At 36.5% G+C, this 21,074-nt stretch overlaps 1 protein-coding gene across 3 annotated transcripts in view; it reads left to right on the forward strand.

Moving 5' to 3' along the window:
• The window catches only part of LOC150083270 (secretory carrier-associated membrane protein 1-like), a 202,693-nt gene that overhangs the window by 141,557 nt on the left and 40,062 nt on the right, over positions 1-21,074 (forward strand). For 2 of the 3 annotated variants that reach the window (XM_090377142.1, XM_090377144.1), the window contains exon 8: positions 17,353-17,488. The exons of the other annotated variant lie outside the window; for it this stretch is intronic. In XM_090377142.1, the coding sequence (XP_090233268.1) occupies positions 17,353-17,488 (136 nt within the window). The remainder of the gene's footprint in view (positions 1-17,352; positions 17,489-21,074) is intronic. 3 annotated transcript variants of the gene reach the window in all.

A 21,074-nucleotide genomic window follows, 5' to 3' on the forward strand; every position in this document is an offset into this window, starting at 1 on the left:
AGTTAAACTAACAGGTCTATAATTACTTGTGTCAGCCTTTGATCCTCCTTTGTGAATTGGGGTTACATTTGCACATCTCCAGTCTATGGGTACCTCCCCTGAGTCCAAAGAAGCTCTCATAATTATGGCTAGGGGTTTGCATACTTCCTTTGCTGCCTCCTTTAATATAACTGGATAGATCCCATCCACCCCAGGTGCCATTTTTATGTTTATCCTCAACAATCTCTCCTCCACTTTCCTCTCAGTTATTACAAAATCATCCAGCTCACTGCCAATGTTTACTTTACCTACATCATTCTCCTTCCTGAATAACTCCTCATGCGTGAATGTAGATGCAAAATACTCGTTTAGATTGTTAGCCACCTGAGCAGGATCCTCAACTGTTGAACCATCAATATCCAGTGGACCAATCTGATTCATCCCTTTCCTTCTCGAGTTCAAGTATGTAAAGAACTCTTTTCTGTTTTTCTTTGCATCCTTTGCAAAGGATTTTTCGTAGTCTGCCTTTGCCTGCCTAATCTCCTTTGTGACTTGGTTACAGACCAACTTATATCTATCATAGGCTTCCATGTCACCCATTAATTTATATGTATCCCATGCATTTTTCTTCTCTGCCACATGTCTCATTAGTTCATCTGACAACCATTTAGGCCTAAACCTTGAACAATATTTCTTAGTTGGTATGTAAAGCCTGGTAGCCTCCAAGATTAGTTCCTTGAATGCTTCCCATTTTGAGTTTGCTGTTGGTAACATCATCAGTTGGTCCCACTGTATAGAATTTAAATACTGTCTCAGACCATCATAGTCGCCTTTACGAAAACAAAAACCCTTCCCTTTACCTCTGATGGTAGTTACCTCCTTGAGTAAATCCCACTTCAACACACTGTGATCACTGCCACCTAGTGGTTCATTTATCTGCAGGTTCTTAATGCATGAAGAATCACTACTGATAATAAGATCAAGAGTATTGCTCCCTCTTGTTGCCTCACGAACATGCTGGTGTAGAAAACAATCATCCAATAAATCCACAAAAGCCTTGCTAGTGTGCGAGTGACCAACCCACAAATTCCAGTCAATATCTGGGAAATTAAAATCCCCCATTATAAGACTCTCTGATTTACTGGCCCACTCTATTTCCCTGTACAATATCTTATTATACTCATCAGAGTCATTAGGCCTATAGCACACTCCTACTCTCAATTTTGATTTCCCTATGCTTATGTCACACCAAACTGATTCGGCACTGCCCTGTCCATCGATGTCGACTGGCTTCACTTCCTTGGACTTTATGTGTTTCTTAATTAATAGCATAACCCCTCCTCCCCTCCTGTCCTGTCTATCCTTTCTATACTCATTGTATTCCCCAAATTCCAGTTCCGCATTACTTATATCTGTGTGACACCACGTCTCTGATATCCCAACAATATCTGCCTTTGATGTTTTGAGCAATACCTCAAATTCATCAAATTTATTTACCAAACTCCTAGCATTGGTGTACACGCAGGTATACATGCACCTGTTTCTATTCTTAGCTACCCTAACACAGCCCATGTGTTTACTTGTAACGCAATGACTACCAGCAGTCTCTGAAATATCCTGCATCTTGTTTTTCAGACTTCTGCTCATTTCAATAGAAGCAGTGCAAGAATCACTTCCACCTCTGCCAGTGGCTACTGTTAATCTATTAGTCCTTGTATCCCCCCCAACTAGCAGTTTTCCGACCCACCTAACACTGCCTCGACAGCATCAGCAAAAATTCTTGCACCCTTTCTATTTAAGTGTATCCCATCCCTGTAGAAGCAATCTCTCCTGTTAACAAGTACAGTCCAGGCTGAAAAAAATTCTACCCCTTGAGCCTTGCACAATCCCTCCAGGGCCGAATTGATCGACAAGGCTCTCATCATATACTCCCTCCTATCGTGTCTGGGCAGAATTGCAGACACTTTCAAGTTCAACCCTAATTCACGGCTTTTTTTCAGCAGTGACCTGTACTTGCTAAGTAATTCCGCCGGTCTCCTACTCTTAATATCATTCGTGCCAACGTGTACAACTATATCACCTTTTGTGCCCTTAAAAGATGATATCCGCTCTACAATGTCATCAACCTTTGCCCCTGGCAGACATACCCTGGTCCTATTCCACCTATCCTTTTTACAAAGCATGTTCCCCGTTTCCCTGACAATAGAGTCACCAACAACTACTAGTTCCTGTGGGACCAGCGCATTCTGCCTAGGGGGCTGCTTCTGTGTTGCCTGATGACCAAGTGCAAGCTCTGGCGTTGATGTGGGCAGCTGAGAACTTGATGGGCCCCTCAATTTATTTCCTTCGAGGGCATCCACCCTGTCCTTCAAGCTCTCATAAAGGCCCATAACAACGCTGAGTTGTCGCCTGATTTCCTTGCACTCCTTACATCGTGCACACACAAAGACATCCCCCTTGGCAGTATCATGTCCCGTACCCAACTGCTCCGCAAACATCAAGCAAACAGTGCATTTTAATAGACTGTGATTCAGAGGGCAACTGGCCCCCTCAGTTCTCCCCTGAACCACAGCACTCCCATTAGCTTGAGCCTTTTGCTTTGCTGCTCTGGTTAGAGTCATGATTCCAATGTAATTCAATAAAATTTAAAACAAAAATTAAATCCTTAAGTTATATTATATATATATATATATATATATGGATATATATATTGTTTTTTTTTTTTTTTTTTTTTTCGGTATCTAGTGTTCCCTTTATACAACTTCCGTATCACGTGTACCACTATAGTTATGTATTAATTATTTGTTACGATTAAGTCGTTATATATATTTATAGAGTTAAAAATACAATTTAATTGACAATAAAGTTTATCAAGATTAATAGATTTACTGAATAATTGACAATATTATATTATGCACTATACTACACTAAGCTTATGCTATCGTGTAAAAATGGCGGGAATTCACGAACGAGTATCAAGTATGTATTAATTAGTTGTTACGTTTGTACTCTAAGTCGTTATATATATATAGTTAAAAGAACAATTTAATTGACAATGAAGTTTAACAAGATTAATAGATCTACTGATTAATTGACAATATTATATTATGCACTATACCAGACAAAGCTAATGCTATCGAATTCCGGATATGCTGTGTCGCGTTTCAGTAACGAGTGTTATCTACGAAGTCCCTTTATATAACTTCCGTATCAAGTTATGTATTAATTATTTATTTTTACTAATTATTTATGTTCCGTAACCTATGTGGTTATATGTATAGTTAAAAGTACAATTTAATTGCCAATGAAGTTCGACAAGATTAATAGATTTACTGATTAATTTTCACGTAACTATGGCGGCTGTCTATGAACGGTAAACTCGTGTATTTGATACCCTTTCCGATACTAAGTAATACCTACAAATCTCTATCTAAGTTACTTTAACTTTAAGTACCGTAAATAGGAATATAAAGCTACTCTAGAAATAAGTTAATATGTCAATTTAAACTAATAAAGCAGAATATAAATCAGAAAAAACTTCTCTGTTCCAGTACATCTAAAAGTATTTGTAGGCCTCTCCCTCTGCCATGGCTTCCATCTCTTTACCAGTCTGCATTTTGTAGTTTCAGTTGACTAATTTTCCCTGGTGCAATCCGTGGGTCTTGCATTTGTCTAGACCAAATTCCATCCTAATATTATTGCTGAATTCTTCGGTGATCTGGGGTAGTTGCTAGAGGTGCTTCTGGGTTTCCGCGTAGAGCTTGATGTTATCCATGTACATCAGGTGGGTGAGGGTATACAGGTTCTTCCTTCTTTTTTTGAGGTTATATCCGTATTTGCTACTGTCAAACATGGTAGATTGCAGGTTAAGTGCTAGACTGAACCACAGTTGGCTCAGGGCATCTCCCTGAAAGATTCCTTTCCTGATGGGAATTGGCCTGATTGTAATGTTTTCGACCTTTATGGTGGTACTCCATTTCACCATTGTTTCTCCCAGGAAGTTTCTCACTATCGGATTGACTTTGTAGATGTTCAGCGCCTCTATTAGCCAGCTATGAGGCACGGAGTCGAAGGCCTTGCGGTAATTGATGTAGGCTGTGTACATGTTGCATCACTTCTTCTTGTAGGCTTGCTCCATAACCATGGCATCTATGGTTAATTGCTCCTTGCATCCTTTCTGCTGTTTGGCCATTATGTTCTGGCTCTCCAAGTGGTCTGATATCTTCCTGGTTATGCAGCTGGTCAGGATCTTGTACATTTTTGGGAGGCAGGTGATTGGCCTGTATTTCACCGGGTTTCTTGTATCTTCTCTTTAGACTTCAGATACGTGATTCCTTCAGTGAGAAACTTCAGGATTGTCTCTGGGTGCCTTATCATTCGGGTTAACTGCTCTGCCAGGTGCTTGTGTGTGCAAGTGAGCTTCTTGTACCAGTATTATTATTATTATTCATATAGTGCAAGGAAGCCTGAGGCTTTTGCTGCACCAGCCAAAAAAAATTTCTGTGTTACCCTGAGAGAGAGAGAGAGAATCACCAAGAAAAAGAAGAAATGTGATATCCAGCTCAGGACCATGGGTGTGCCAAGCATTTAATAATGTTACCATCAACAAATTCTAAATGGGAAACATTCGAGGAATTAATCATAGAAGCTACAAGGCTTTTATGATTTCAGCCTAAATGGATGTCAAATGAAACTCATGACAGAGAAGAAAAGTTCATGGGATGCATATAAATTATCAGGCAGCACAGAAGCCTACAGTAGATATAAACTAGTCCATAATCAAGTCAAAAAGGAGGTCAGGCAAGTGAAGGTAGATTATGAGAAATCTTTGGTGAAGGATGCAAAGAAAAACACCAAAGACCTCTTTACTTATGTAAATACTAGAGGGAAGGCGATGAATCAAATTGGTTCACTTGATATCGATGGTTTGACTGTTCCTGATCCTGCTCAGGTTGCTGACAAACTGAATGAGTATTTCGCATCTACATTCGTAGATGCAGAATTATTCAGGGAAGGGGATGCTGGAAGTTTATCAAACTCTAACAGGGTGCTAAATTATTTTGTAATAATGGAGAGGAAAGTGAAAGAGAAATTGTTCAAGTTAAACATAAGAAAGGTAGCATGTGGAGTGAAAGGGATCTATCCAATTATATTAAGGGAGGCAGCAATGGAGGTAAGCAAACCCATAGCCATAATTATGAGAGCATCCTTGGATTCTGGAAAAGTCCCCATAGAATAGAGATGTGTGAATGTATCCCCAATTCGCAAAGGGGATCAAAGAGTGACATGAGTAATTACAGACCTGTTAGCTTAACTTTGGTTCTACAAAAAATAATGGAGTCGCTAATAAAAGAAGTAATGTAGGATCATTTAGACAAGGAAACAATTATACTTGAGACACAGCATGAGTTTGTTAAGCGGAAATCTCGTTAGACCAATTTGATTGTATGCTACTGATGTGGTATCCACAAAGGACCTGAATGCAAAAAATAATTTTGATATCATATACTTGGATTTCAGGAAAGCTTTTGACACTGTTGCACATAAGAGACTGCTGTACTAATTGTAACAGTGTAGCATTAAAGGCAAGTTGCTGCTGTAACTCAGGGAGTGGTAATCAATGGACACTGCCCTTCGTGGACTAAAGTTATTAGACGTAGTTCCCCAGTCTTCAGTGTTGGGCCCCTCATTGTTTTCTATATTTATCAGTGATATTGATAAAGGTATATCAGGCTTAATGTCCAAGTTTGCAGATTAAATAAAGGTTAGCAAGGTTTTTAATGATAGTAATGACATTATACTACTGCAAAAGGACCTAGAAAAGATATGTAGATGGGCTGAGAAATGGCAAACGAAGTTTAACATTGATAAATGCAAAGTATTTATCAATTAATAATTACATGGGTAGCAGTAACTCCAGTGTAATATACCAACTGTGCTGTACTACACTCAGGGTAGTGGAGAATGAAAAAGAACTGGGGGCATTTGTGCAGTTAGGTATGAAGTTTTCTGAGAAGTGCAGACAGGATGCCAGAGCAGGTAATGGGGTTTTGTCAGTGATATAGGAATTTTGCTAGCAGGGATAAGGAGATGATTATCCCTTTGTATAAGGAAATTGTTAGGCTACACCTTGGGTACTTGCATACAAAGTCATCCCCAGGAGTGATGACTTTGTCATGCAGTACCAAGTGCTGAATGACAAAGCAGTACTGGGTGTGCCAAGCCCATGCTCACATGGGGTGAGCATGGGCTTGGCACACCCAGGGTCCTGAGCTGGATAACATCGTTCTTATCTTTCTTGATGATTCCCTTCTACTTCTGACTTCTCTCTCTCTCTCTCTCTCTCTTTCTCAGGGTAACTCGGAAATAATAAGAGTCTGGAAGCCTCACATTTTGAAGGATATGGAGCTGCTGGAACGAGTAAAGAAATGGGTAACAAGATTAGTGAGTGGAACAAAGAGATGCTCTTACCAAGAAAGGCTTCAGTTCTGGAAATTGCAGTGTCTGGAAACTAGGCACCTGCAAAGTGATCTGATTGATGTGTTTAAAGCTTTGAATGGATTGAGCAAGCACAATACCAATGGGATTCTTCTCTTTGCACAGACCACACATGTGAGAAGCACAAATTCAAGTTGAGGAAGGTCAGTTGAAGAATAGATGTGCAGAAAATTACCTTTAGTCAGCAGGTGGTTGATTGCTGGAACAAACTTTCATCTACTGTTGTGGAAGTTAATACTTTAAATATATTCAAATAACTGGACATACTCTTGGGGGGAACGAATAGTTGAAATGAGGGTGCCTCCGTAGCCAGGTGGGCAGGAGCAGCAGTGCGTAGCACACGCTTCTTGATTAGACCGGGGTTCGAACCCGTGAATACCAAATACGGAGGATGCGGAAAGGTCAGAGAATGACCACCGTATATCCCCGGAGCAATATGGCCTTAGTTGCTAATGCTCCTAAAAACCAGATAACAAACAAACAAACAAACAGTTGAAATGGGAGGTGTCTTTTTTTTTTTTTTTTTTTTTTTGAGGTGATGCTGTATAAGTTTTGGATTTATAAAGCTCATGAAAAATAGGTAAAAAGAAATCCAAAGAAGAAAAAATTAGTCAAGAAACACTTGCCGTGATGAACCAGAGACAACAAATGAAGAGCAGGATAAACACTGATAAGGACAAAATTCAGTATACTGAGTTATGCAAAGCCATTATAAAGAGGCTCAGAGAGGACATAAGAAGATTTAACACAAGAAAAGTAGAACAAACATTAAGGAAAAACAAAGGACTTAAATCAGCAGCCATGAGTAGTAATACAGAAAGTTTTACCATTTACAGATGACATTGTGATCATAAGCCATGATCCTGAAGAATTAGAGGAAAATCTTAAATCAGTTATGCAGAAGTAGTAAGGATTTCAGACTAAAGATGAATACGGTTAAACAACAGTAATAATGAACAAGTGTGCTACAGGAAGAGAAATAACCATTGAAGGAGCAGAAATTGATAAAGTGGATTCATATACTTATCTTGGACAAGTCATTAACTGTAATAATGATAAATGGCTGGAAGTCAAGAGAAGAATAAATTTCGGATGGATAGCATTCAGGAAATATAGTCACATAAATTTCAGATGGATAGCATTCAGGAAATATAGTCACAAACTGAGGAGCAATATCCCAATTTGTCTGGAATGTAAAATAATGAACCAATGTATACTCCCCACCATAACTTATGGAAGTGAAACTTGGGCACTCACTAAAAGAATGGAAATGAAGCTATAAACTACACAGGGAAGAATGGAACGAGTTATATTAGGAATCAGACTGTTGGATAAGAAGAGAAACACATGGATTAAGTAGCAAACACAACTAAAGGACATTCTTATCAAAACTAAAGAACTGAAATGGACTTGGGCAGGACACATAGCTTAAAGACATGACAAATGGACTAAGAGAATAACAGAATGGAACCCATGAGGAGCTAAAAGAAAACCTGGAAGATAATAACGGAGATGGATAGATGAAATTCAAGAGTTTATGGGCAGTAAATGGATGGCCATTGCACAAAACAGAAGGAAGTGGAAAGTTGCTGGGGAAGTCTTCATCATGTAGTGGATTGAAAATGGCTGATGCTGTTGATGATAATGTATAAGGTTACTTTCTTGCATCATTTGCTAATGCTAATAGGGTTTCCCCATGAGTTACTTTGCATTTTATAGCCTGCACAATATGAATATCAGCTGAAAGTGGCATTCTACAACCTGGAATAGTCTGCCAGTGAAAATATTCCCAAAATAAAAAAAAAACACTGCTGTGTGTGCAAATTTAAACCGATTTATATGTTTATCTTGCTACTAACACCATCATTTTACAGATTTGTTCTAGAAAGATAAACATATAAATCTGTTCTTTACTATTTTCTCTTGTAGGTGTTAACTTTAAAAAAGTTCAATCTGATTTCACATATAAAAAGTCCTGTAGGTTGTCCTTTTATAACAATCTAGTATTTGGGCAGCATTAGAATTAATGAAAGCAAAAGCAGGTACACATATACATGTTGTTATTATTATTATTATTATTATTATTATTAATGGCCATATGGTACAAGGAAGCCTGAGGCTTATGCTGCACCAGCCAAAAAAAAAAAAAAAAATTCCCAAGTTGCCCCCTGAGAGAGAGAGAGAGAGAGAGAGAGAGAGAGAGAGAGAGAGAGAGAGAGAGAGAGAGAGAGAGAGAGAGAGAGAGAGAGAGAGAAGTAGAAAGGAATCACCAAGAAAGAGAAGAATGATGATATCCAGCTCAGGACCCTGGGTTTGCCAAGCCCATACTCACTAGATGTGAGCCCCCCGATGCTAGGAGCATAGTAAATAAATTTTGAAGAATTTGAAGTATTGGTTAAGTAATCAAATGCACACATAGGGGATGCTGAATTTGAATACAGTGAGTACAAGGTGTACACAAAGACTACAAGACAGGGTGGGGGTTATGTTCTCGATTAAGAGGCACATTGTTTCTAAGGTAATAAGCCCAATTGACATGGTTGCCATTGTAATGTTGAATCAGTTTGCATGACATAAGCACCGGGAAAACAAAAATGAGTAAAAAAAAAAGGAAAACAAAAACAAATGTAATAGGATGATAACTGGAAGGAGGGATTTGTTATCCCTTTTTAGCTGGATATAAGAAATTTCCAGCAGTAGAGAAAAAAAATAATGGAATGAGAAAGTGTAAAAGACTGACACAGAAAAATAGTAAGTTCAGAAGTACAGGTGTGGGGAACAAGTGGAGCAGTGCCATTGGGACCTGGAGCTTTTTGGGCATCAAGATCATTCAGAATTCTGTTAGCATTCTTTTGAATTCTAACAGAATTCTGAAAGACCACAGGAGGTATCGATTATCAAGAATTCAGTATAGTAGGAGATGATTTATCAAGATCATCGATGCAAGAAATATAAGAAAAGGTGGGTGCTAGTAAGTCAGCTTTATTTTTAGCTGAATATGCAATAGAACTATCATATTGTAACAGAGATAAGAGTATAGATGGACAAAAGTTGTAGCCCGTAGCTTTGGCAAAAGATCAGAATTCAATTCTCCGCTACCTTTTAGACAGGAAAAGGGCACCTCCGTAGCCAGGTGGGAAGAAGCAGCAGTGCGTAGCACCCACTTCTTGATTAGATCAGGGTTCGAGCCCGCCACCACCAAATACGGAATGACCACCGCATATCCAGGAGCAATATGGCCTTAGTTGCTAATGCTCCTAAAAACCAAATAACAAACAAACAAACCTTTTAGACAGGTAGTTTTTTTTTTTTTTTTTTTTACTTTTTGCCTGTCCAGAATTGAGTTTGGATTGATCAATAAATGTTTTACAGTTGTAATAGGCTTTAGTGTAGGCAGAAAATGAAGTCAGGGATTTGGATACAGGCCACTTGTGATATGTTACTTTCACATTGCGCATTATAGCCGCCAGACGCTGATGCACCATAAAACTCTGAAACAAACAAACATTCACAGTGGATGACATGATATTTGAGGATGGAATGCAGAATAAAGGATTTCGTCTGTACAAGAATAATTTCACCAACACAATTGAAGCAAACATCAGGATCAGAAGATTTAAAACAGTAATTGAACGAAGGAATTGAAAATTATAAATGACTCAGATAATCTCATTTTTGGCACTCTTTTTAATGCCATATGACATGAGGCTGAGAATGGCCATGAGAGAGAGAAGCTCTGTTGGAAAAGAGACCATCAAGTTGTGATCCAGTGTTCCATGTCAATGCTACTGGATCAGTTGTGAGGAAAAGATTGAGTTGTTAGTTATCTGATTAGGATTGTCTGGTCCTCATGTGTAAATGAGCAAGCTATGCAGGGTCATTAGTAATTTCAGAAGCCTCAGCATCTCAATCTGATAGGTTCATGTAAGTGGAAAATTAAAGCCAGTCAGAGGTTATGAACATTAAAATTGCCAAGGAAAATTACCTCGCTGCTAGGAAAGCTAGACGAAAGTAGAGTTTCGAAGAAGGCGCCTCCGTAGCCAGGTGGGAAGGAGCAGCAGTGCGTAGCACACGCTTCTTGATTAGACCGGGGTTCGAGCCCGTCACCACCAAATACGGAAAGGTCAGGGAATGACCACCGCATATTCCCGGAGCAATATGGCCTTAGTTGCTAATGCTCCTAAAAACCAAAAACAACAACAACAACAACAGTTTCGAAGAAATGGAGAGTTCTGAGTGATTAGTAGATTTGGGAGATGCTGAGGTAATGTTGAAGAGGGGCCATCTGCTACCTTCGGCCAAAAAATTTAAAAAAAAAGCCAAATAAAATTAATTAATTAATTAAAATGACAGGACAGATAAATAGGGGTCTACATGCACTCTGGCAAGGACAGAGACGTGGTCTCTTCCTTAAAGAATGACAACTGCTGCCAGAAACAAGGAAGGACCCTCCCCCCACACTGCATCTAACCCAGTGGATGAATACAGATACCCACTTAAGAAGAAAAACTCAAAAAAGTTTAGGGGAACTACAATGACCCACTCTTCAAGGAGGCATTGGCCCTGTGAAAATTCCTGAACACTCATTTCTATCATGGCCTACTAACATAAAAATAACCATGGATGCCCCTATGTAAGCAATTGAGACAGATACAACAGAAAATGAGTCTTAAATATGGTAAACCCATAACTATACAATATCGTTAACTATACTTAAGACTTGTATGTCTTGATCACTTGTATAGGGGCATTCAGTGGAAAACAAGCCTTTAATACGGTTAACCCAATAACTGCATAAAATATTAATCACCATTTTTTTCCTTCTTTTTTTTTTTTAAGATTTAAAAAAAATTTTAACATCTGTTATTTTCAACAAAAAACTGTTGGAAAAAGAAAAAAAAGTAATTATAGGTATCAAATATAAACAAGAAACTGTTAAACATGTGAAAATTCTAACATATGCATGTGTATTAATATGTTTTGTTTAATAAATAATACAGTGGATTCCGGTTATTTGGGCCACCGGTTAATCGGGGCAGCCTTTTATTTGGGGCAAATCTTAAAAAACAGAAACCAGTCGAGAAAATAGCCAGGGTTTACTTCGCTTAATTGGGACAGCATGCCGTTTAATTGGGGCAGGAGACCGCAGCACTGGAGATTACCCTACAATTGTCTCCGACTGAACCACATGGTTCGGTCGAAATTCTGGAGGTCACAACCATAAAACAATTAGCAGTCACCTGTTCATTGGGCTTTTCTATTAGTGAAATCTATCATAAACGGACAGTAAACTCGATCTTACTGAATTTGCGATAATACCGATCTATCAATCTAGCCACTATGCTTTTGTCATTATCGATAGAGCTAAATCTGCTCCATCCCTTGATCTGGATTTCCTTTTGAGTCCTCTCTTTTCCATCTTTTTTATGAATACCACCACCACTGCACAGCTCAACTATTCTGAGATAAAAACCCACTTTACTCCCGCCATTTATTCAGCTGGAATTCTGTGGGTTATTATGGTAAAATGTGTTTACACTTCCACGAAATCTTCAATCATATAAAAAAATTTATTTTCAGATCTTCTCTTTATTCCTATTTTTTAAAGCTTCGTAACTCGTTACTCCTTTCTTTGCCGACCAGGCTAGCCGAGTGGGTAAAGTACCTGCCCGGCAACCCAAAAGGTCGTGGGTTCAATTCCCGCCTCGGGCTTGGATCAAAGTACTGCAAAAACCTTGGGAGGTGCAATATGGCCACAGAAGCCGATGCGCCAACAACTACCAAATCAAAAAAAAAAAAAAATACTCCTTTCTTTGTTCTTTGTTATTGATTGCTTATCTTTTTACTGTTTTAAATTTTAATCCCCACCCACAAATGTCAGTGAAAAGAACTGTCAACTAGTTTGTATGTACATATTACAGTACGTATTAATTATTCCGATTATCACGTATATTCTTCTTGTATTTAATATATCTTTACTTTTATAGCCTGTGGATAATATTCCTCCTATTTTCACTAATTAGAATTGCTGTTTAATAGAATTAAAATTCAATTCACAAACGTGATCACAATGACCGGCGCTTACTACACATCGTATAGTGAACGGTACTTTACTATGTTGAGTTCGTCATAACGTGATTTGATTGTACAGTGAACCAATTGTAAAGGGGGGGGGGGGGTACATTGTATTTTTAACTATTTACGCGAAACTTCGGATAATTGGGGCAGCCGATTAATCGGGCCAAAATGCACTAGTCCCGATGTGTCCCAAATAACCGGAATGGACTGTAATAATAAGACAAGAAACCATTTTATGTAATAATTAAATATCAAACAATGAATAGCTAATTTCTACAGAAGTAGTGGCAACTGTCTGACAAGAAACATACATGTTTACATTACACTAAAACTGAAATTAGCAGCACAAAGCAGAAGGCGACAATAACAGAAATGGTTGCACAACATTTGAGGTTCTTTCTACATGGGAATTTCAAGCAAACAATAATTATTCAATTCCAAATTGAACTAATTATTTCAATTCCAATTTCAATTAAAACTGTATTTATAGGAAGGCACAGAAAGTTTTAGCCATTAACCTTGAATGAACAACTAACCTGCAATTGATATTTTGTAGTAGCATCTAGAAGGTCCTACATAATAGTAGTAGGTTAAGAATAAGGATAAAATTAGAAATACCATTCTCTATAACCTTGCTCTAAAGAGGAGGAAGAAGGTGGTGTGTGTGAAATCATTTTGGTGTAGCTAATTATTGTGGAATATTCATATACAAGATACCACATTGACTGTGTTTATTTCATTTTATCGAATGCCTATTCACTTGCTTTTTTGTTACTTCCCTTTTATAGATTGGTAGCAAACAAGTTATGAAATATATGCATTGTGTTACATTTTCTGGCATGTTCAATTTTCAAATAGTGTACCTTAGGGGTTAAAAAAACTTCTGTACTATACTCAAAAAGTGGTTACAAAAATCTCACCATGTGAAGGATAACTACGAGATAAGATTTTTGTAGCACTCTTTTCGGTGGTATTGGTGGGGAGGGAATTGATGACATGATATTTAGTACAAACAGAAGAATATTCAAAATAAGTGCAGAAATTTTGAAATCAGTGTTGCTGCTTCAGATTTATTTCCAAGTTTCTGTGGAGTAGAACTGGGGGAAAGGCACTGTGAAATTGGAATTTGAATCTACAATTTGTCCTAAAACCTCTAAAGGAACCAGCAGTATATGTGATGAAATTTAATGTCTGTCCAATTTTTCCTTTGAAAATAATGTCTGAAACATGCTTTCTTGTTTATACTCCTGCATGACCACTAGGTCAGAGGAGTTTACAATAAATGACAAATACAGTCATTAATCGTATTTCGCAATCACACATGCTTGAACCACACTGTCCATTCAAAGAGTGTGTGCTGATGTGCTCTTGCTCATGACCACTTTATTTATATAGATTTCTTAGGGGGTGGAAATGGTTATGGAATCAAATTGGTTTAACAGCTTCTTGGGGACCAATGAAAGGTACTCCGAAAATTTGTTTATCTTACTTTCCATTCTTGAGTACTTGCTCAAAAACCAATATAGGTTTCTGTCGGGTGGGAGGTCAAACATAGATATCAATTCTAAAACCCACTCACAGAATAACTGAACATATGTTGAAAATTTGGTGTCATTCTGACATTCTTTGCCATAGTAATGGTCAAACATCTGAAACATACTTCCATTTATGCATAGAGATAATGTGAAATTTTATGGGGGGAGGGGACTGCCAGATCTCTGATTTCATATAATTTCTGATTGTAATGACAACAGATATTTTTTAAAAGAACCAAATATAAAATTTTGTCAACATCCATCCACTGAAAATTGATTTGCATGCAGATGTGGAAGATGGACATGTTGTAAACATTAGACTTTTTATGCATTTTCAAGTACATACCCAAAGAATTTCTTCAACTTCTGGCTCTGAATTCCAAAGAATTTCAGGAGATTCTAGGAATTACTTGAGATTTCATAAGCCAAAACCAGTGGCTGTCTAGTATAATGTCCTCCTCTGATTTTCAGTTATTTTCTTCTTGTAATCTATTATAACTGTGTCTAATATTAGTTGGAAATATAGATAAGAGATTTCAGCATGTGCTGTAACAACTTCGAGTCACTTTGTACATTAAAAAGGACACATTTGAAGTAACCTGCAGAAATGTTAGATCTCCATACATACACCCCAGAGCCTATACGTAAAAATGTGTGTTCAGTGTATTCACTCCTAAAAGGCATAAAATGTTTATTAACAGTGTGCTGTAAAATGTGGTTACAGGATTCATCAAATGTTATAAAAATCCTCATTTCATGCATATAAGCTGTATTATTAAGATGTTTGAGTTAGTCTTTAGTATGTAATGGTAATTTTAAAATGTTTCTATGGATCAGGTTTCCAAATGAATAATTTTGTTTTTTTTGCAGCCACCATTTTGAGGTGCTATATTTGTCAACTAGATTCCAAAAGATAAGTGATGGAATGAAGTTAAAAATATATAATGAAATAATGGTTTTCACCTTCCAGAGCCTCATCTTATCAGTAACCACAAGTGACTAGCATATGAAAATCCAAGAATCATAGCATTTCAATAAACTCTAGACCTGCCAAAAGGGTGGGTTTGAAAATATGTGGTCCTGTGCAGTGCAAACTGCTATTAACACATTTGCTCCCTCTTATGTTTGAGAGAGTTTATCCAGTGTGATGTAATTTTCATAATGTTGAGGAACAACATTCTGAAATCCTTGACATTCCAAAAATTTGTAAATAATGATTTAAAAGTAAACATATAGAATTCTTAGCTAAAGGTGAACACTTACTTTTAGGCTGAACTGTAAATAAGAACAGACCTCAAAATTTTATCATTATTCCATGTACATAAACTAACCTCAACAGAAGTAAAGAACAAATGAAACTGTGCCAAATCTAAAAAAAAAAAAAAAAAAAAAAAAAGCATCGTCATTGCTGTAAATAGCAAGCAGTTCTTCAGTGTGCTGATATTGAGTAGTTATTAATTTCATGTGCCTTACTTTTGCAGCAATCATCTATTGACTACCAATAGAATGACTGCCAATATGCATTGTGGCACAGCACTTGGGTGCCTTTTTGAATGCTTATATGCATAATGGCACTTCACTTCTACTGCCATTCAACACTTATATGCACCAGAGGAAACAAAAATGTTAAAAGGAGTACTTAACAAACACTGAATACAAAAGAAAACAAAGGAAGTACTTCAATTATCCCCCCCCATCCAAGACGGTGTGCTCTCAATGAAAAATTAAGCAAAGGTGGGACCAGCAGACTTGACAACACATGGAAAAATACATAAATAAATTAAATAGATGAAAATAAGATATTCCCCAAGATAATTTGCACAAACCATGAATCATATATTCACCAATTTAAAATTATTAGATAATTCCAAAATAATAAATATGACCTAGTACAGAGGATTGGGGTATTGCAAAATAGCTAACAGGTGGGAAGAGAATATTTAAAATTAAGTTTCACTGAGGAAAAAACAAGATTTTTTTTTCAAGAGGATGGAAAAAAAAAAAAAAAAAAAACTGAACTGTGGAAAATGAGGAAAACAATTGGCGTTGAACCCCAAAACCTCATTCCTGCAGTAATCCACGAAATTATTCAACCATGCTAAAAATAAAATTTTTCACCAAGGAAATTTTCTGAAATAAAGATACAGGTAATGAATACATTTGAGGTCACATTACCAGTAAACCAATTTTGCCTCTGCTCTATGACCAGCTAAAAAGTGCCAATTGCATATGCTAACAGGCACAGATCACTTCATTTGATAAAGTTTGCATGGCATACGACTACAACCTTTCAAACTGAACTCTTTTTCTCATTTAGAGGTTATCACAATCCAATAACACTTGTTTTTTTTTTTTTTTTTTTCAGATGCCAATGCCTTGTGGTCCTGATGAGATGATTTGGCAGATCAAATCCTTCTTTATTTCATTATATAATTTTAATTGTATTCCATCGTTTATCTCTTGCTACTTCATTTCACAAATTCGGCACCTCTAAAGGATGGCCACAAAGGAGACAAGATTATCCACGGCGCCTCCGTAGCCAGGTGGGAAGGAGCAGCAGTGCGTAGCACACGCTTCTTGATTAGACCGGGGTTCGAGCCCGTCACCACCAAATATGGAGTATGCGGAAAGGTCAAGGAATGACCACCGCACCGGAGCAATATGGCCTTAGTTGCTAATGCTCCTAAAAACCAAATAACAACATAACAACAACAAGATTATCCCAGATAGCTTAGCTTACTTTTATGATTCCAGAAATCACTTCATTAAATCTCAGTGCAGCATAGTGTAATATGAGTAGACTTGTATATCATGCATATTTTCCTCCCTTCCCTTTCTATACTTTTAAAATAGTTTAATATATTTCATATAGTATAATTGATATAGTCCAAAGTTGATTCAATAGTATAATAGTTATGGTTTCAGAATTTATTAATATTCACTCTGTACAAGATGCTGAAAATTTTCTGAAATTAAAACTTTTGCTTTTCATGTTTTACATGAAACTTAATCACAAAGTTACAATATAAAACACTTCATTTACAAGTTCTTTATTCAGTTTACGTTATCAGTACCCTTTTTTTTCTTTTTTTTTTTTTTTTTATGTTTTAAGATGTATGCCAATTTTTCTTTTTTAACAGCTTTCCAATATATCTAATTTGTTAACACATTAAAAGTCAAAATATACATTTTTTTTTTTTTTTTTTTTTAAGTTTTTTTGAAATTTATGTTCCCTGATATATAAAACTTACATTTTTCACAGTGGGTTGATTCAAGGCGTCAGAACAATAGATAGAGGAAAAGACCAGCACTCCTTCTTCGTTGTTGGAGTAATTCTGATCATAATAGGGCTCTTATGGGTTGTTAAAGCAGTGGCAGGTTTCATTGTGATAATAAAGGTAGAATAAAATTTCAGATCTGTGTTATTCTGTCATATTATTATGAATAGATTCACTGTTTTAAGCTTTCTTTCTGCTTCTGTTTGTTGTCTTACTGTAGTGCAGCTTTCTTGTGTGCTTTGGATAACATAAAGTGTAATGAACATCAATTATTTAAATAGTATGGTTAGATTTGCCTGATATAAATGTACTCATTATTATATAGGTAAAGAAACAGTTTCACATATAAGAATGAAGTGATGAAATGACATGATCCTAAAATTTTTATTAATATGCCCCTGAAAAAAAAAAAAAAATTAAATTCTTCAAAGAGTTAACATAAGTAAAACTTGTGTTACCTATTTGAGCCCTTTTAAAATTCTTTAATTCTTAAGTATATTAAATATGATAGTAAAAGCTTAAGAAACAAGTTTCCTTTTTATAAGGTTTTGTTTACTTAGACCGGATCGCATGCGTCATGAGAAAGAAATAAAGGTCAAAAGATGTAAGATTGTATAGGGGCACTTGCACTCTTCATAGAATAGTATGCTTTGTTTCAAACTAAGAGAATCAGAAAAACAAATATGCAACTATAAATTAAAAAAAAAAAAAAAAAAACATACTAAACAGTTGTTGCCAATAGCCAGGTTAATGCTTTCATGCATGCATCATTGATTAGCAGTAAAAGTAATCCTTGAGAGTGGCATATTTAAATAATCAACTGACGTCTTGTGTAGTTGGAGATTTGTGATGCTGGGATTATCAGTAGTTTGAAAATAGGCTTGTTGATTTTTTTTAATCTTCCTGTGGTAACAAACCCTTCAGTTGAGGCTGGTTCACTGATAAGTAATATGTTGGAATATTTTATTTTATGTAGTGTTTGTATTTGATGCAACTACAGTGAACAGTCTAGATTTTGTAGATGAAAAAAATCAATGTCTGGGAATACTCTGCAGTAAAACTAAAATGATGATAGAAAGCTTGTATGGAGAGAGGTGATAAAGATGGAGAAACAGAGTAAAACTATGAGACGGTTTTCTTGTGAGGATAAGGAATGTTATAAGTTGGGTAAATTTTAAGAGAAAATTTACTTTCTTTTGTGCCTATCACTACCAAATACGGAAGATGCGGAAAGGTCAGGGAATGACCACCGCATATCCCAGAGCAATATGGCCTTAGTTGCTAATGCTCCTAAAAAAAAACCAAATAACTAACTAACTAATTTTTTTTTGTCTGAGGAGAATATTATTTTATAGTTGCTATTTTCAGATATCTTAATTGGTGATACTTGACAGGGTACCAGCAAGCCCAGAATGCCAAAATTTTCAGAATACCTTCCAGACTGTTTGTATCTATAGCTTATGTATTGTTATTATCCATTTACATTGCCGATGGGAGACAAGAATTCTTATGTTGTTCTTCAGTAGTTTGTCTCTGATGTTTTTAGAAGAAGAATTAGTTATACAGCTACGAATAATGCTGCTGCTGCTTTGGCTGGTGGAGCTAGTTATTAGTGAGTAATATTCTTCCATTTGAGATTCTTCCATTCACCTCAAGAAATGTTGTATACCAGGTCATTTATTTGGGTTATGAACAAGGAAAGGACTGAGCGATTTTTCAGTATAGTGTGTAATTTATTTATTTATTAATTTATTATAAATAAACATTAACATTATAAATATTTATTTATTTATAATTCTGTAACGAATAATTATACGAAGCTTCCTATTAAAGAAATTTTTCACTTAATTAAACTCTTAGTTGAGGCCAACTATATCACCTTTCGAGACAAAGTATACAAAAAAATTTTTGGTTTGCTGATGGGATTGAGCTTGAGCGGCTTAATATCAGAGGTCTACCTCTCAACGATTGAGTGTATATATTTGATGCCTTTTCTACCCCATATCACATACTATGGAAGGTATTTAGACAATGTTCTAGTTATTACTGATAGTAGTACTATCCAAAACATTTTACATTCATTTAATAATATTCACTCTAGCCTCAAATTTACATTGGAATTTGAGAGTACAGATACAAAGTCATTAAATTTTCTAAATTTCATACTTACTCGGGACTCGAATAAAATCCAATTTAACATCTATTGTAAACCTACAAACACCGGTTTGTTTGGGTTTTAGGAGCATTAGCAACCAAGGCCATATTGCTCCATGGATATGCGGTGGTCATTCCCTGACCTTTCCGCATCCTCCGTATTTGGTGGTCACGGGCTCGACCCCCAGTCTAATCAAGAAGCGTGTGCTATGCACTGCTGCTCCTGCCCACCTGGCTACGGAGGTGCCACAAACACCGGCATGCTTCTACATTATAACAGCTATTGCCCATTCTCCTACAAGAGATATATTATTATGGCACCTCCGTAGCCAGGTGGGAAGGAGCAGCAGTGCGTAGCACACGCTTCTTGATTAGACCGGGGTTAGAGCCTGTCACCACCAAATACGGAGGATGCGGGAAGGTCAAGGAATGGCTACCTCATATTCCTGGAGCAATATGGCCTTAGTTGCTAATGCTCCTAAAAACCAAAAAAACAAACAGATATATTATCTTTAATCAATTTCTAAATACCTATAAATATTCAATGACGGAATCTGCTTTGGGCTGAGAAATGCAAATATTAACCAGCATATCCTTAAAAAGGGGTTATCTCCTTGCTACAATAAACCGAATTAGGGTACAAGCTAGGGATAGGATACAAAATACTACATCAACCAGCAATCGTAATATTAAAAAATACTTTATTTCTGCCCCATATATTGAACAGTGGCACAAACAGCTTAACAGATTCTTTAAAGATACCGAATTTAAAATTGTGGCCAGGCCAATACAGAAACTACACACTATACTGAAAAATCGCTCGGTCCTTTCCTCGTTTGCAACACAAATAAATGACCTGGTATACAAAATTTCGTGCAGTGATTGCAACTTGTCGTACCAAAGTTCTACGCGTTTTACTCTGAATTTTCATGTTAATCAACACGCGGCCTCAGTTTGTGCTTCTCGTTCAGCAGTGTCAGAATTAGCCTTTCATGCCGTTAACAAAAAACATACTTTTTTATTTAACGAGGCCTAAATACTTAGTGTCTAATGTAATTATACCAGACTATTAATTGCAGAAACTGTCAATTAAATTACACGAGAATTCTGTCAATGTTTGCTATCCATTTCTAATCTCCGATTCGTGGAAAAGCACATGTGCGAAGACAAATAATCCCTATTTAAGTTTCATGCTCACTCCTATTCAATAACTTTCGTTCCTGTGATCACAACATACAGTCAAAGCGTTATCGGCTTCTTGAAGGAAAATCGTTTCAATTTTTTCGTTAAATTTCTTTTAATTAATTTATTTCATTTTTAATTGTGTTAGATTGATTTTTAATTGTGCTTATTTGATTTTTGCGTTCAATTGATTTTTAATTAATTTTTACTGTAAATGTTAGATTTCAATTTTTTCATTTTAATTGCTGGAGAGTATCATACGGAAGTGTTCTACGTATTATATTGAGGTAAACTGCTCTTATTATTTTACAAATCTTTCCTGTTAATAAGGGGATCAAAGGACAAAGTGGAAATTGCAGACCTGCAAGCT

Source organism: Mastigoproctus giganteus, chromosome 7 (assembly GCF_048544385.1).
Source record: "Mastigoproctus giganteus isolate SK-2022 chromosome 7, ASM4854438v1, whole genome shotgun sequence".
NCBI classification, from domain to species: Eukaryota; Metazoa; Arthropoda; class Arachnida; order Uropygi; family Thelyphonidae; genus Mastigoproctus; species Mastigoproctus giganteus.